The sequence below is a fragment of the Tenrec ecaudatus genome, chromosome 1 (assembly GCF_050624435.1).
Source record: "Tenrec ecaudatus isolate mTenEca1 chromosome 1, mTenEca1.hap1, whole genome shotgun sequence".
In the NCBI taxonomy this organism is placed as follows: domain Eukaryota; kingdom Metazoa; phylum Chordata; class Mammalia; order Afrosoricida; family Tenrecidae; genus Tenrec; species Tenrec ecaudatus.
In genome coordinates, this window is record NC_134530.1 from 82,694,822 (window position 1) to 82,708,734 (window position 13,913).

The 13,913-nt window shown below is 45.6% G+C and overlaps 1 protein-coding gene across 1 annotated transcript in view; it reads right to left on the minus strand.

Moving 5' to 3' along the window:
- Positions 1-12,455: 12,455 nt before the first annotated feature.
- The window catches only part of C8B (complement C8 beta chain), a 59,229-nt gene continuing 57,771 nt past the window's right edge, over positions 12,456-13,913 (minus strand). The window contains exons 11-12 of the mRNA XM_075539911.1: positions 13,633-13,701; positions 12,456-12,607 (exon numbers count right to left, since the gene is read on the minus strand). Of these exons, the coding sequence (XP_075396026.1) occupies positions 12,456-12,607; positions 13,633-13,701 (221 nt within the window). The remainder of the gene's footprint in view (positions 12,608-13,632; positions 13,702-13,913) is intronic.

Sequence of the window (13,913 nt, forward strand, 5' to 3'; positions counted from 1 at the left end):
TTCATGTTGTTTCCATAAGATGTTATGGTTCACACAACTGAATGCCTTTGCATACTCAAGGGAAGACACAGGAAAACAACTTTCTCGTAGGCTCCGATTTGAGCCAAGATCCATGTGACATCTCCTCTTCTGAATCGGACTTGAATTTCTACTAGTTCCCTGTTCCTACTCGGCTGCATTTATCAGGAAGAGGAGCTGACCGTCTACCTCTGAGAAAGCCGCCATGCTAACTTTGTGAACAGCAGCAGAACGTCAGCTCGCAGTGCATTTGAATGTGAGCCCCTGGACTGGAAGGCACTCCAAATACAACTATTTTACAGCGAAGTTGCTCTGAACTTCATGATGGGGTAGAACTTTTGGAACCTTCATTTGCTGATGTGGCATGAATCAAAATGAGTAGAAGCCAACCCAACTATTGATTAATAATAGAGATGTAGAAGGTACAAAATATAAATCAAGGATGATGGGAAATTGTCAAAAATGAAATGAGTGGGCACAGATTGATATTCCAGGTATCGGAGAACTGAAATAGACTGGCATTAGCCATTTGAACAAGACAATCTCAGGGCCGACTGTGCCAGAAATGACACATTGGAGAGGAAGAGCCTCACAGCCATGCAGAGAGCATTGTAAGACACCCTAAAGTACCACGCTGCCGGAGACATGCTAATACCCACAACCCTCCAAGGAGGACCAGGTAATATTCCCATGATCCAAACTTATACACTGTCCACCAAAACCACAGGTGAAGAAATTGCAGGTTCTCATGAATTTCTGCAGTGTGAGATTTATCAAGCATGTAAAGAAGATGCATTCCTGCTTCCTGGTGATTTGAATGTGAAAGTTAGAAACAAAAAAAGGATCAGCCATCAGGAAATGCTGTCTTAGTGATAGAAACCAATGGCAGAGATGGCAACGTGTGGCTTTGCAAGACCCGTGAGCTATTCTTCAATAGCATACATGGAAATTTGCCTCTGGATCCCAGCAGATGGAGCACACAGCAATCAAACTGACCACAACTGTGGAAAGAAATGATGGAGCGACTCCTTCTCATCAGTCAGAACAAGGTGAGGACCAAGTGCAGAGCAGACCACCAACTGTATCGTGGAAGTTCATGTAGAACGTGAAGAAAAGTACAACAAGTCCAGGGGAGTCGATGCACGATTGTGAATCTAGCTGCCTGAATTCAGAGACCACCTAAAGAACAGCTTTGGCTCATTGAAGAGTGATGAGCTGCGGGATGACAGCAATATCATAAAAACTGAAGAAAGAAAAGGTCATTAAAAACACAGGAAGTAAAAGGCCAAAATGGATGTAAGATGCGACTCTGAAATTTCCCCTAGAATATAGAGAAACTAAATCGAGAGGAAGAAATGATGAAACAAAAGAGACCAACAGAAGGCTTCAAAGAGCCATTCAAGAGAACAAAGTCATGTTGTAGGGTCCTGGTTTACAACTGCAGGCACCAGCACCATGACAGGCCATATAAATCCAAAGTCTGGGGCAGGCTTAAGCTCTAATTTCAGATTCCTGGACACTGAGGTAGTTCTGTCAGAGAAGGCATCACCTGTCCCAGACTGACCAGTAGGGAGCAGCGACCACCATTCCCCAATTGACCAGTCAAGAGAACACGCTTGGAACTACTTGCCAACCACCACTGGACAACGCTGATGCCAGAAGTTTTCTCCAATAAGTTTAAAGAACAGCAACACTGGACTGCCCCCCCGTCCCTGGCCCCATAAAAGCCCAGGGAACAAAGAACCCGGGGCTGATTCCCTTCTGGACGATACGTCCCGCTGCGCTGGGCAGTGGAGGAAAGGAGGCCCTAGCTTGAGCTAGTCTAAAATTAAAACTCCTTTTGTGTTGTTTGCATCTCAACTGGTCGTAATTCTTCCGTGCGCCCAAGGTGAGCTCACGTTCCCTTCCCCAATCCAACAATGTATTATAATGAAATGTGCAAAGACAGGAGTTAGGAAATTGAAAGGGACGAACATGCCCAGTTCATACGAAGCTGGGAAACGCTGGGGGGAAATTCCCCCAAACCTCAAGCTGTCATACTGAAAGATCCTATGGGCAAAATATTGTACCAATCCAGGAAGCTTAAAAAGGTGAAAGGATTACACACAATCACTGTATCAAAAATAATTGGTCAACTTTCCAGCATCTCATGAGGTAGCAAATGACCAAGAATCAATTGTATTTTCCCCCTCCTGCCCCCCTATCATGTTTATTCATCAGTCACCTCTCAGTAATTCCTCTCAGATATGACCGGATTGATCAAATATGACCAGGGGGCAGTACAGCACTGAGAACCACATGACTGTCCTCTGGTTCTTGAATATTTCCTCCCCTCACTATTATGGTTTCTATTTGTTTTACCTCATTAATCAGGTTAGATTTGCATATGTTCATGTGTTTATTTAAGATCATTCAGTACGTGAAAGCCAAGATCGATAACCCTTCAGGAACAGTAACAGGAACAATAGTTCCCTGAAGGTGTGGGGAAAGGGCAGGGAGTGGGGGGAGAGGGAGCTGAAAACATTGATGACTGTATCACCCGCCTCGATGGGACCAAACAACAGAATTGTGTGTGAATGGATATATTGAATGATGTAAAATATGGCCCAAACAAAACCCTATTACAGCAGAAAAAATTAATGAGAGTTCCTGAGGGGATAGGGTTGGGTGTGAGGGGATAGAGGGGGGTTCATATAAAGGAGTTCAAGAAGAGAAAAAGAGCGTTTTGACACTGATCGTGGCACTAGTTTTACAATGCTGCTTGATGTCATTGAACTATGGAATGTTAATCCGTAAGAGTTCCCATTAAAATGATTTTTAAAAATTTTTTAAAGAGCCAACTGTACTGAAAGAAAATTTCAAAACTGCACTAAAAGCATTGGCAAAAAAAGGCTCCAGAAACTTATGAAATTTCAATAGATATGTTTCAATAAATGGAGTCAATGCTGGAAACATTCATTTCACCTTTGCCCAAAATTTTAGAAGACAACTACCTGACCAATCAATTGGAAGAGATACATATTTGTGCACATTCCAAAGAATGGTGATCCAACAGAATGCAGACTTCCAATCGAAATTTCTGAACAATATCACTGCTATCACATACAAGTGAGATTTTGCCGAAGATCACTTGAAAGCAATCAGACTTCAGTATCTGGAATATTGTTTGATCTTAGTAGGGCTTCAATAAATGTTTGTTGATGGGAATGAATGATTTTCAACTCAGCTTCCCACATAGTACTGGCCTTTTGTCCCATTTGCACATCCTGTTCCCAGGCTTACCCTCCACCCCCTAGCCACCTCCGGCCCCCAACAGCTCAGCAGCCCGCTTCAGGGAATAGGGTGTGTGTTATTTCCTCCAGAAACCGCCCCTGACCCCGACCATTCGCTGCTCCCTCATTCTGCTTCAGCTTCTCGCACGCTCCATGTTTTCACGCGCAGCCTACTTGTCTACCCCACCTTGGGCCCTCTTGCAGGAAGCAAGCACTACTGTAGGTGCTGGCACAGGGTAGATTCCCTCACATCAGAGTCTTAGACGCTACGAGTACCTGCCCTCACTGCTCCCTCCACGGTGGAAGCAAAGGCTCTGAACGGGCCCCGACATCCAGCATGGAGGCATTTGTGGCCGAGACTCCGGAATCGGCATCGTCACAGGGCCCCTGGGTCTGAAACCGGCCCGCCTGGCTGAAGGAGCACTCACAGCATGTGCAGGGCCTGCAGCTGCTCAGATTTCAGTAGACCAACTTTTCCATCAGAGGGAAAGAAACTCTTATCAGTTTGAGTTAAAATTCCTCATTCATGACCATTTACCCCACCTCCCCCGGGAAGAGATAAAGAAAAATATGTTTCCTTTCTTTATTAACAGCTTTAAATGTGAGATAAATCCTCCCATATCCTAACCTGTTTTTAACAAATGGACTTGGCTGTCCAGTAGCCTGATACATGTCTGATGGATCTATTTATCCATTCTATTTCTTTAGCGATAGCAGCTAAGAAGTTTTATGTATTCTTTGCCTCCCTCCCCCATTCCTATTTTCCTAACCAAGCATGTGGAGCAAGCAGTTGATGGATGGATGGTGTGGGGGATGAAGGGGGCCAGAATCTGATCATTTCAGGATCTGAACACACTGGCTTATTAACAAGGAGTCCGTCTAACAGGAGCTGACGGGAAAGGAGGAGTGGGAAGCAGACAATGGCCAATGATGGATGAAGGAACACCTGGGGTTGCAAGGTGTGGGCGTGAGATAACCACCGGAGGCAGCCGCTGATAATAGGGGTGCCTGGGCTCTGGCGCAGCCTCCGGACAGAGGTGAATGTCAGACCAGGCTCTTGACTCCCTTTGATAATCCTCCAAGAATGCTCCGCTGCAAACACCGTGCCTGTTTCTGCTTTTCCTTTCTGTCACATGCCATCTAGGTGCTCAAAAAAGAGGCAGATGCGAGGCAGGGGCGGTTCCTTCAAGACCAAGGAACGGGAAGGCATCCAAGGTGCCAGGCACTTGGGGTACAGGTATATACCTGACACTGGCACTCACCCCTCACATTGGACTGTGGAGTGATGGGCGGGTTCGGTTTGGGTTGGGGACCTTAGAATTCTGTCTTGCACTTCAGCTCTTCTGCTCCAAAGCCCTTGCAAACCACTTGGCTGCTCTACCAGGCCTTACTCTGCCTCTTCTAGGCAGGTGGATAGGTCAAGTGGGGGGTACCGGATCAACAAGGGAAGCGGGCTCTTCCTCTCCTGCAGTGGAAAGATCATGATACAGCTCTGCCATATATATATATATATATATATATATATATATATATATATATATATATATATATATATCACATATGCCATCTCAACCATCTCTACATTGACAAGACAGTGACATTGAATACATCCTTCCAGTCCTGCTGCCATCCTTGCTCTCCTTTTCCAAATCCCTTCACCATCAAGAAAGTACACTCAATGCCCCCTGAATAAAACTCACCACCCCCTCCCTGAAAATCACTAATAATCGTTCGTTTCTATATATTTTCTTCTGTCATAAGAATGAGAACATACAGTCTTTGTCCTATTTCTCTCTTCATGATGTTTTCAAGGGTCATCGTTTTGTGGCCTGCCTTAGGACCTCATTTCGGGTGTGGTCAATTTTAATCAGATTAAAGGCCAATATGCGGGCTCAAATCCTGCTCAGATCAGGGATCCAAGAGGAATGGTGCTCAAACCTAAAATCAAACCATATATTAAAATGTACTGTTTTGATTTGGGAACAGGTCAGGGTGGTGATTGGCCAATACTATGAGCATAATTAGAGGCCTGGCAAGCTGGTGGATCACACACTGGGCTGCTAAACGTTGGGTCAGCAGTTTGAGCCCACCAGCCGCTACACAGGGGAACAATGAGGCTTTCTGCTCCCGCAAAGATCCACAGCAGCGGGTTTTAGGGGTACATGTGTCTATTGAAGAAATGAAAAATATGTTGTTACCTTTACATTTACTGCAATGAAAGAACTTACTATTTTGAATAGGGTCCTTGAAGACCAAGTCGGTAAGAAATGAGCTCGTTGGCACTTACATTATAAAAGCAGCAGAGGGTTCCACGGGAGCAGCAGGAGGACGCTATCTGACGTCTGTGAGTGTTGTTGAGTGCCATCAAGTAACTCTCAAAGGCAGAGGAGACCTGCCTGGTGGGATTTCCAAGGCTGGAAAACTATATGGGAGTAGAGTGCCACGTCCTCCCGTGGAGCAGCTGATGGACTCGAACCATCAGCCTCTCCGTCAATAGCCAAATGCTGAACCAGAGATCCTCAGTCACCCAGTATAATATATAACCAGCCATAACATGGAATGAAAGACTGATACATACCACGATACAGGTGAATCTGGTCAACAGATTCTTATTCTCTCAGATGAAGTGCAACAGGAAAATATTATACAATACAATTATACAAATATTATACAATTCTTTAAATGAAGGGCCCATAAGAGGTAAATCCATAGAGGTAGCAAGTAGATTAGTCATTTTCAGGGACAGGAAGGGAAAGGAAATGGGGATGAGTGTTAATGGGTACTAAATTACTTTTAGGAGTGAGAAAGAAATTTTAGTTAGCAGTCAAATACTTGAACTCCTGCATCACCAAGGTTCTGTGAAGTCCATAACGTGAGCCTCAAACTCTTGTTTTGGCCACTTATTTACCCAGCTCTGTGCCACTGGGCAATTTTCTTTCTTTCTTTTTAAAAACTTCAACAGTTTTATTGACAAGAAATTCACGTATCATACAATTCAATAGTTTAAATATATTAAAAAGAATTTTACAATTGTTATCACGATTAATTTTAGAAACTTTACTTTTATATGCATTTTTATTAGTCCTCAATTTCCCCCAACCCTCTCCTGCCACAACCCTAAGAAACTATTGATCTAGTTACTTTCTCTATATATTTACCTACTCTGGATTTCACACAAAATTTTTTTATTAAAAAACTGACAAGAAAACGTCAACCCCAAAGAAGGCAAAATTTAATATAAAAAGAGTAACTTTAAAAGTGAAGACAAATGATAAAGTGCTATGTTTTAACATAATGCCATCTGGTTTTGGGGCTTTCACTGTCAACCACAGCCTTCTGCAAGCCAGGTGCCCTGCACTGATGGCCCGGGCATAAGAACAATTGCGAAGACAGCGCAGGACCGGCAGTGTTTTGTTCTGGGGTTGCTGATAGGGCACCAAACAACAACCACAACCATTCCCTCTGCCAACCCTGGCTTTTATTATTCACAACCTTTGAATCACACAGCTGGTGTGCATCTTCCATGTACACTTAGCTCACACCTCGCGTGAATGGCTGCTTGTATTAAGACAATCATTTAAGATCCCAGGCACTATTCTTTTTGATAGCCGGGCACCTCTAATTTCTTCACGTTTTGCTATAGCACCCATACCTTCAGGGTCTCTTCATGAGGGCGAGTACTTCAGCTCTGCCACTTTTGAGCTGTGTGGTTTTGGGTAAATCACTCAGCCTCTCTGAGGCTCAGTCCCGTCACCTGTTAAAAGCAGATCGTAGACTCTTCCTCTGCAGGCCTTGAGAGGATTACGCTGGATTAGGTATGTGAAAGTTCTTTGTAAGTGGTAATGCCCTCTGAAAATATTAGTTATTATGTAGTTACAGCTTCCATTAATAGCCCAGAGCTTGGGATCTAGAAGCCCTCTGTGTCTGTATTAAGACATCTCCTAGGAGCTCAGCTGTTTTCCGTCTTTTAGTTCCTGTGCATTTTAGTGGGCTTTGCACTGAACTGTTATTAGAGCAGTGTAGAGTGATTTAAAAAATAATCCTAATAAAACAGTTCTTGGAGATGCTTTGCAAGTCCTCAGACATGACGATCCTAACAGCTAAGCTAACAGTGCGGGTGCACTCACAATGCTCCAAAACACACGGGGCAGATTCATTGCCGTTACCGCCTGGCTGCCCGAGTGAGCGGAGGCACAGCTAGGGAGCAGAACGTACACAAGGCCACAAAGCTTGTAAGTCACAGTCAAACACCGGCTACCAGGCAATTGGCTCGTTCATGGCAGCCCCATGTGTATGTGAGGGTGGAGCCGCGCTCCACAGGGCTTACAAAGGCTGGTTTTCCTGGAAGGAGGTAGCCAGTCATTCCTTTCAGCAGCCCCTCTGGGTAGACTTGAACCTCTCACCTTTGGGCTACTGTGCACACATGTGTACCACTCAGGGACTTGAATAAGTCACAGTACCAGAGTTCAAATGCAGGGGGCCTGGCTCCCACTCACCCACTGGCATCCAGTCGATTCCAACTCATAGAAACTCTACGTAGTTATCTGAGACTGTAAATCTTTATGGAAGCTGACAGCTTCATCTTTCCCCCTAGGAGCAGGAGATGGGTTTGAACCGCAGATCTCGTGGTGAACAGCTCAACACCAGCCCACAGTGCTAACAGGACTCTTTTGGCAGGCAGGTTCCAGAGCATACACTTCTCCAACTCTTGTTGAGGTATTCCTAATTCTGCAGAGAGGGGTGTGGCATTGTCCATGCCTACCTCAATAAATGGGTCCCTGGAAATCTAAATACCTCAGGATTAGAATCTTATCTGACACTGAAGAATAACTCAAAAGGGAAAATATTTTATATGTAGAAAACCTGATTTCATAACTAAATTCAGACGCTCAGAGGCCTAAAGTGTTCTACTCTGATGTATCGCTGTTAGAATTTTGGGTGGGATCCTAAATTTAATGAACCTGCAGATGAGGTAGGGCCTACTGAAGCCGAGGCAGAATGGCGGGGACTGGGGTACACAACAAACTAAGCTCACTGTCATTGAGTCAAGGCTGACTCATAGTAAGTCAGAGTAGAATTGCCTCTGTGACTTTCTGAGATTATAAGTCTTTATGGAAGTAGAAAGCTTTATTCTTCACCCTCAGAGTAGCTGCACTTTCAAATCGCTGACCTCTGTGCCCCCACGGGGCCTTAGAATTTGGGAAGAAAATGTAATTCTAGATGAGTTTCAGACTTACCTCATATTCCTACAACCTAACTAACATAACCAAGAAAGTCCTATTTCTAAATAGGATGACCTTCACATGACTTCAGGTTAGATGCCTACACGTCATCTCAGGGGGCAGTGTTTGCAGACTTCCTGAATGTTCTCTAGCATGCGATGAGTGTTATGTCATCGAAGGGCAGGGTAAACTGGAAGCAGAGAAAACACAGGGGGTCTGGGAGGTACACTTGCAAGAAGAGACTATTAAGGTGAGACCTGGGGAATGAACTAAGAACTGGCTTCACAGTCTATGCGCACAGGTGGCTGGGTAGCTGCGTGCAGGATTCTCTGGTCAAGGTGCTGATGGTGCAGGTCCCATGGAGAGCGGGGCAGCATGCCCAGGGCTCTCTGCTCCTGGTCCCTCCACTCCCTGGGATACTTTATTGAATGCCTGGCAGCAGACCGGAGTCTGCAAGTGATGCAAATGATGAAGTGCTTGGCTACTACCGGATAGGCTGACAGTTGGAGTCCACCCACAGGTACGGTGGAAGAAAGGACTGCCTGAGAAGTGGTGCTACTGTAACCCCACGGAGTCAAGGTCTACTCCAAAACACATGGGCTCGCCACGATGGAAGATGCAAAACCAAAAAAGCCCCTCCCATTGCCTCCTTGGCCAACAAGCCCTCTTCTTCCTGGACTGATTCCCACTTGATTCCCATGCATTTGAAGCCTCCACCGGGTGTCATCTGATTATTTACTAATATTAGGCTCATCACACACCGGTAAGGATGAAATGAGTTAATGCAGGTTCAAAGGCGGGATAGGCGGGAAGCACACTATAATTGGCAGCTCTGATTATGATCGTAAGCATGATCATAATGATTGGTCCCACAGAAGTTATGCGATTAGCCCAAGGTCCTGCCGAAAGCATCGACACAGAGTGGCCCACACTGGTAGCAAGCACACCGTGGGCTCAGGACATTTCAAAGGGTTCCCGGGCTTGGCTGCAGAGCTCGCCCCCATCCAGGCAGCTGTGGCATGTTCAAGCTGCGGGGATGATGGCCAAGCTCAGCAGCCTGGCCCTGCCTGGCGGACACGCAGCTCCTTGGGTTCACCGGTGCGGGCTGCGGTTGCCAAGTTTTTCCACAAGCACAGTTAGCATTTATTTTGTTTAATTCTTACATTATGTTCCCGCCTCCTCCTAAACGCATTTGCTTGCAAAAAGAGCCACGCGGGGAAGTTCAGCCCACAAATAGGAATATAATTATTACACAGCTTAACCATGCCTGGGTGTCGCCCGCGTACTCACCGGCGCTCCACAATTCAATTGTCTCTCCTTCAAGACCATATTTAATAGGATAAACAATTTCTGCTAAATGCAATAAACGTGAACCTGGGCTGTCATCTCCATAATCAACTCAAATTTCGCATTCGAAGCGGTGGCTGTGATTGAGATTCGGAATTTAATTTGGCACCGCTCGCTTCAGCATGTTCCGGCTGCTTCGTGGGAGCCTTGCGTCAACCAAAGACAGAGCGCTCCGCCTTGTCTCTAGGGAATCTTAAAAGAAGATAGATTATAACTCAGGGAAATTATATGGCCTCGGTATAATGAAAGAGATAAAACATTATTGGATTAGCCTGTTGAAATAACAGCAGACAGCAGAGCAATAATATAAAGCCAAACAAGCGCCCCAAGCCCGTCAGCTGAATTGCTAGGGACACAGGGGTGCAAGGAGCCAGCCAGACGCACACGCCTGGGCCCGCATGGCCTGAGAAGGAAGCCGTCAGCTGTACTGACTTCCTCCCAGCTCTCTGGCTGGGACAGATTAGAGGGGGGCACAGACCAACTCTTTGGCATCCGGGACATGTCACGAAAATTCAGGCCCCTGACCGAGCCAAGCGGTAAACTTGAAGCAGATCGGTGAGCTGCCAATAAATTGGTTGAAGTGGATAGGAATGAACCGATTCGTCTGCAACTGTTTGGTTGTGCATGCTCCGCCCCCCAGCCCCCTTTCTTCCACTAGCTACTTGAATTCAACAAACTCACTGAAAGCTTCGCAGTCCTAAAGGAAGCGCCCAAGGGGAAAGCAAAATTGAAGGGATGCTTTAATATATATGGAGGCATGCGAGCAATCAAGCTTTAGAGATCATTCACTCTATCCGGTTTGGGTATTTAACCATCTCCTAAGTCTCCTCTTTGAGGAGCTCTGATGGCATAGTGGTTATGAATTGGGCTTCAATCCACAAGGTCAGTAGTTTGAAACCACTAGCAGCTCCACGGGAGCAGAAGGGGCTTTCTGCCCAAGTAAAGAGTTACACAGTTCTACCTGTCTCTATAGGGTCTTTATGTGTCAGCATTGACTCGATGGCAGTGAGAAGTCTCCTCTTTAAACTCCTTTTTCTCCCAAGTGGTTTTTTCAGGAAAATATTCCTGTGCAGTATGGGATGTACAAAGAGATTTGTGAGGGAAGGGGGAGGGGGAGGACAGGACAGGAGACTTTAAATTGCACACTCCATAACATCCACTTAAAAATCCCTTTGAAGCGTTTCCTCTTCCACCTTGTCTTGAGCTCAGATACGTGTCTTTGTCTGATTGCCTTGGACAGGGTGGGAGTCTGGGCTTTGGCAATCCAGGTTTACAGCCATTTCCTGTGCACCCTCACACCAGCTCCTTAACTGCTCTAAGTCTCACTTTCTTCAGTGTTTGAGAAGACAAATAATTGAATGTAATCAAATAGGAAGACCATAGAAGAATCGATGCATTTGAATTGTGGTGCTGGAGCACAATATTGAAAATACCATGGACTGCTAAAAGGACAAACCCATCTGTACTGGAAGACGTAAGGTCAGAGTGCTCTTCAGAGGCAAGGATGTCAAGAATTCATCTTACATACTTCGGACATATTGTCAGGAGAAGGACATCATGACACAGTGCCTGTCTCAATGGGCTCAGGCATGGGAGCAATTGGGATGATAGCGCAGAATCATGCAGTGTTTTGTTCTGTTGTTCAGATGGTCACTATGGGTCGGAGCTGACTCAATGGCACCTAACGATAACAACCTATGCGTGTGAAAGTTGGACATTGACTAAAGAAGTCCAGCGGTGAACTGCTGCTTTGTAACTATGGTGTTGGCAAAGAATATGGAAAGTCCCACGGACTGCCGAAAGAACAAAGTCATCTGTGTTGGAAGAAGTAAAGCCAGACTGCTTCTTGGAGGCAAGGATGGTGAGGCTTGGTCTTGTGTACTGTAGAAATATTGTCAGAAGAGACCAGTTCCTGGTAGAGGGCAGAGAAGATGACGAAGATCTTAGATGCGATGGACTGACACAGTGTCTGCAACACTAGTCTCAAGCTTAAGAACAATTGTGAAGATGTCACAGGACCAAGCAGTTCTCTTGTGCAGAGGGTCACTATGGGTCAGAACTGACTCACCAGCACCTAACACCACCCCCTTGTACAGTGGCCATAAGGATGGAGTGAGTTAACACACTTAGCAAACTGACTATCACAAAGTAGTCATTCAATAAATCATGTCTTTATTATTGAAGGATGCAGTGGATCAATCAAGCAAGGAAACAACTTACTATCTACTTATTGGTTCATTATAGACACCTACTGTGTGCCAGTGCGAGGTGTTGCTGGATTATGAGACTTTAGTTTGAACAACTCTCAAAACAGGTCGGTCTTGGCTGGTAGAAAACGTGAGCAAATAAAGTTGTCCAAAGCAAGGATTACAAGGATGCTTAAGCCCGTTAAGGAGCTTATCTTTTTTAACTCACTATTTATTTAAATCAATGTGCATTTTCCAAATGAACATCTTTATTTGAAACATCCTGAGTGACCTCTCCTTCTTCCCTTGGGAGCTGGTGTGGGTGTGAGCAGGGCCCCCGCTGGCACATGCTCAGGATGCTCCCCTGGCGCAGCCTGCCACCCCATCATCTGCTGGGAGTCTACTGCTTTCTAACATGCCAGCCTTTCTAAATCAGGGCCGGAGCAGGGGCTGCCCCCATTGTGAGGAGGTGGGTTGTTGCACTGCCTTTGTCTTGTCTTCTGTCCCCCAGAGCAGGAGGACCATTCTGACCAGCAATTCCACTTGCCATCAATGGGAACATCTGTAAGAAAGGAGGACAACACACTTTAATTCGTCATTATTGTGCCCAACTGCAGATGATGGATATACCCTAATTATTAATCAAACTGGGAATCGGAACTGTAACACTTCCTCTCCCAGTCAGCTGTCTTTCTTTGAGGCCAAGGTACTTGATTTACTCCCACTTACCACAGGGCCTTTGCACATGCTCAGAGCACTCTTTGCCCTCTCCTCACCTAGTCAACTTCTACTCATCCTCTAGATTTCAGTTCAAGTGTTCTTTCCATTGGGACGCGTTCTTTGACACCCTCTTCCTCATCAAATCTCCCTGGTTTAAACTCTCAAGAGTATTTTGTAACAATTGCAAATGTAAAGGTATTTCTGGGGAAACTCTATGATCTTAACCTTTCCTTCTAAAGAGCATTCTCTGAGATTACACCACATGTTCATGAGTGTGCCCCGGTATCTGGGCTGGACATAGACAGCCCTTGGCTGTCTGGATGAATGGATCTATGGTTTCCAGTTCAGTTACTTCCCAGGTTTATGGGTAGTTATTTAACTTGTCCTCAGCCTCCCTCGAAGCAATATTATCTACCACGAGCATTGTGTGATCGTGTGTTCTAAATTACCTGACAACCAGCACTGGTGGTTCTCATTCTCCAACATTTGCCTTTCACCTGACTACTTTTTTGAAAACAAACAAAAATATAAACATAATACTCACTGACATTGAGTCGATGGTGACCCATAGCAACCCTATAGGACAGAGTAGAACTGCCCCTGTGAGTGCCTGGGACTGTAACTCTATGGGAGTAGAAAGCCTTGTCTTGAACAAATAGAATTGATCAGATATGCATTTGTAGGCCTGTCACCCAAGCTCTCCAACGTGTAAAAACAATGAGATAGAAAATCAGGAGACACGGTGCATCTCAAGTTTTATCATGTCAGCCTCCCACAATGCACCTGCGGTTTGTTTCAGGTTTCTTTAATTATTCTCTAAATGTTCCCAGAGTTCCCCTTTCCAGCAGAGTCTCAAAGATTCCTTACTGTTTCGCGAGGTGACCTCACAGGCTGGGCCTTTGAATCCAATGGGACAGATGCAGTCACAGCGTGATCCTGAAAAGATGACACAGGTAGGGCGTGAATCTCTCCATGCAAAGCAAAGGACTCCCGGAGCCCAGCCCTCCACAGCACCGCATCACCAACGGGCTACAGGGAAAACGTACGCTTGACTGCTTTGCAGTGAACAGCTTCAGTGCCAAGAATACCCACTACTCTCTTGAGGGCCCTTGGCTTCTGAAAGCGTGCTCATTCCAGTGGTGGCCAGT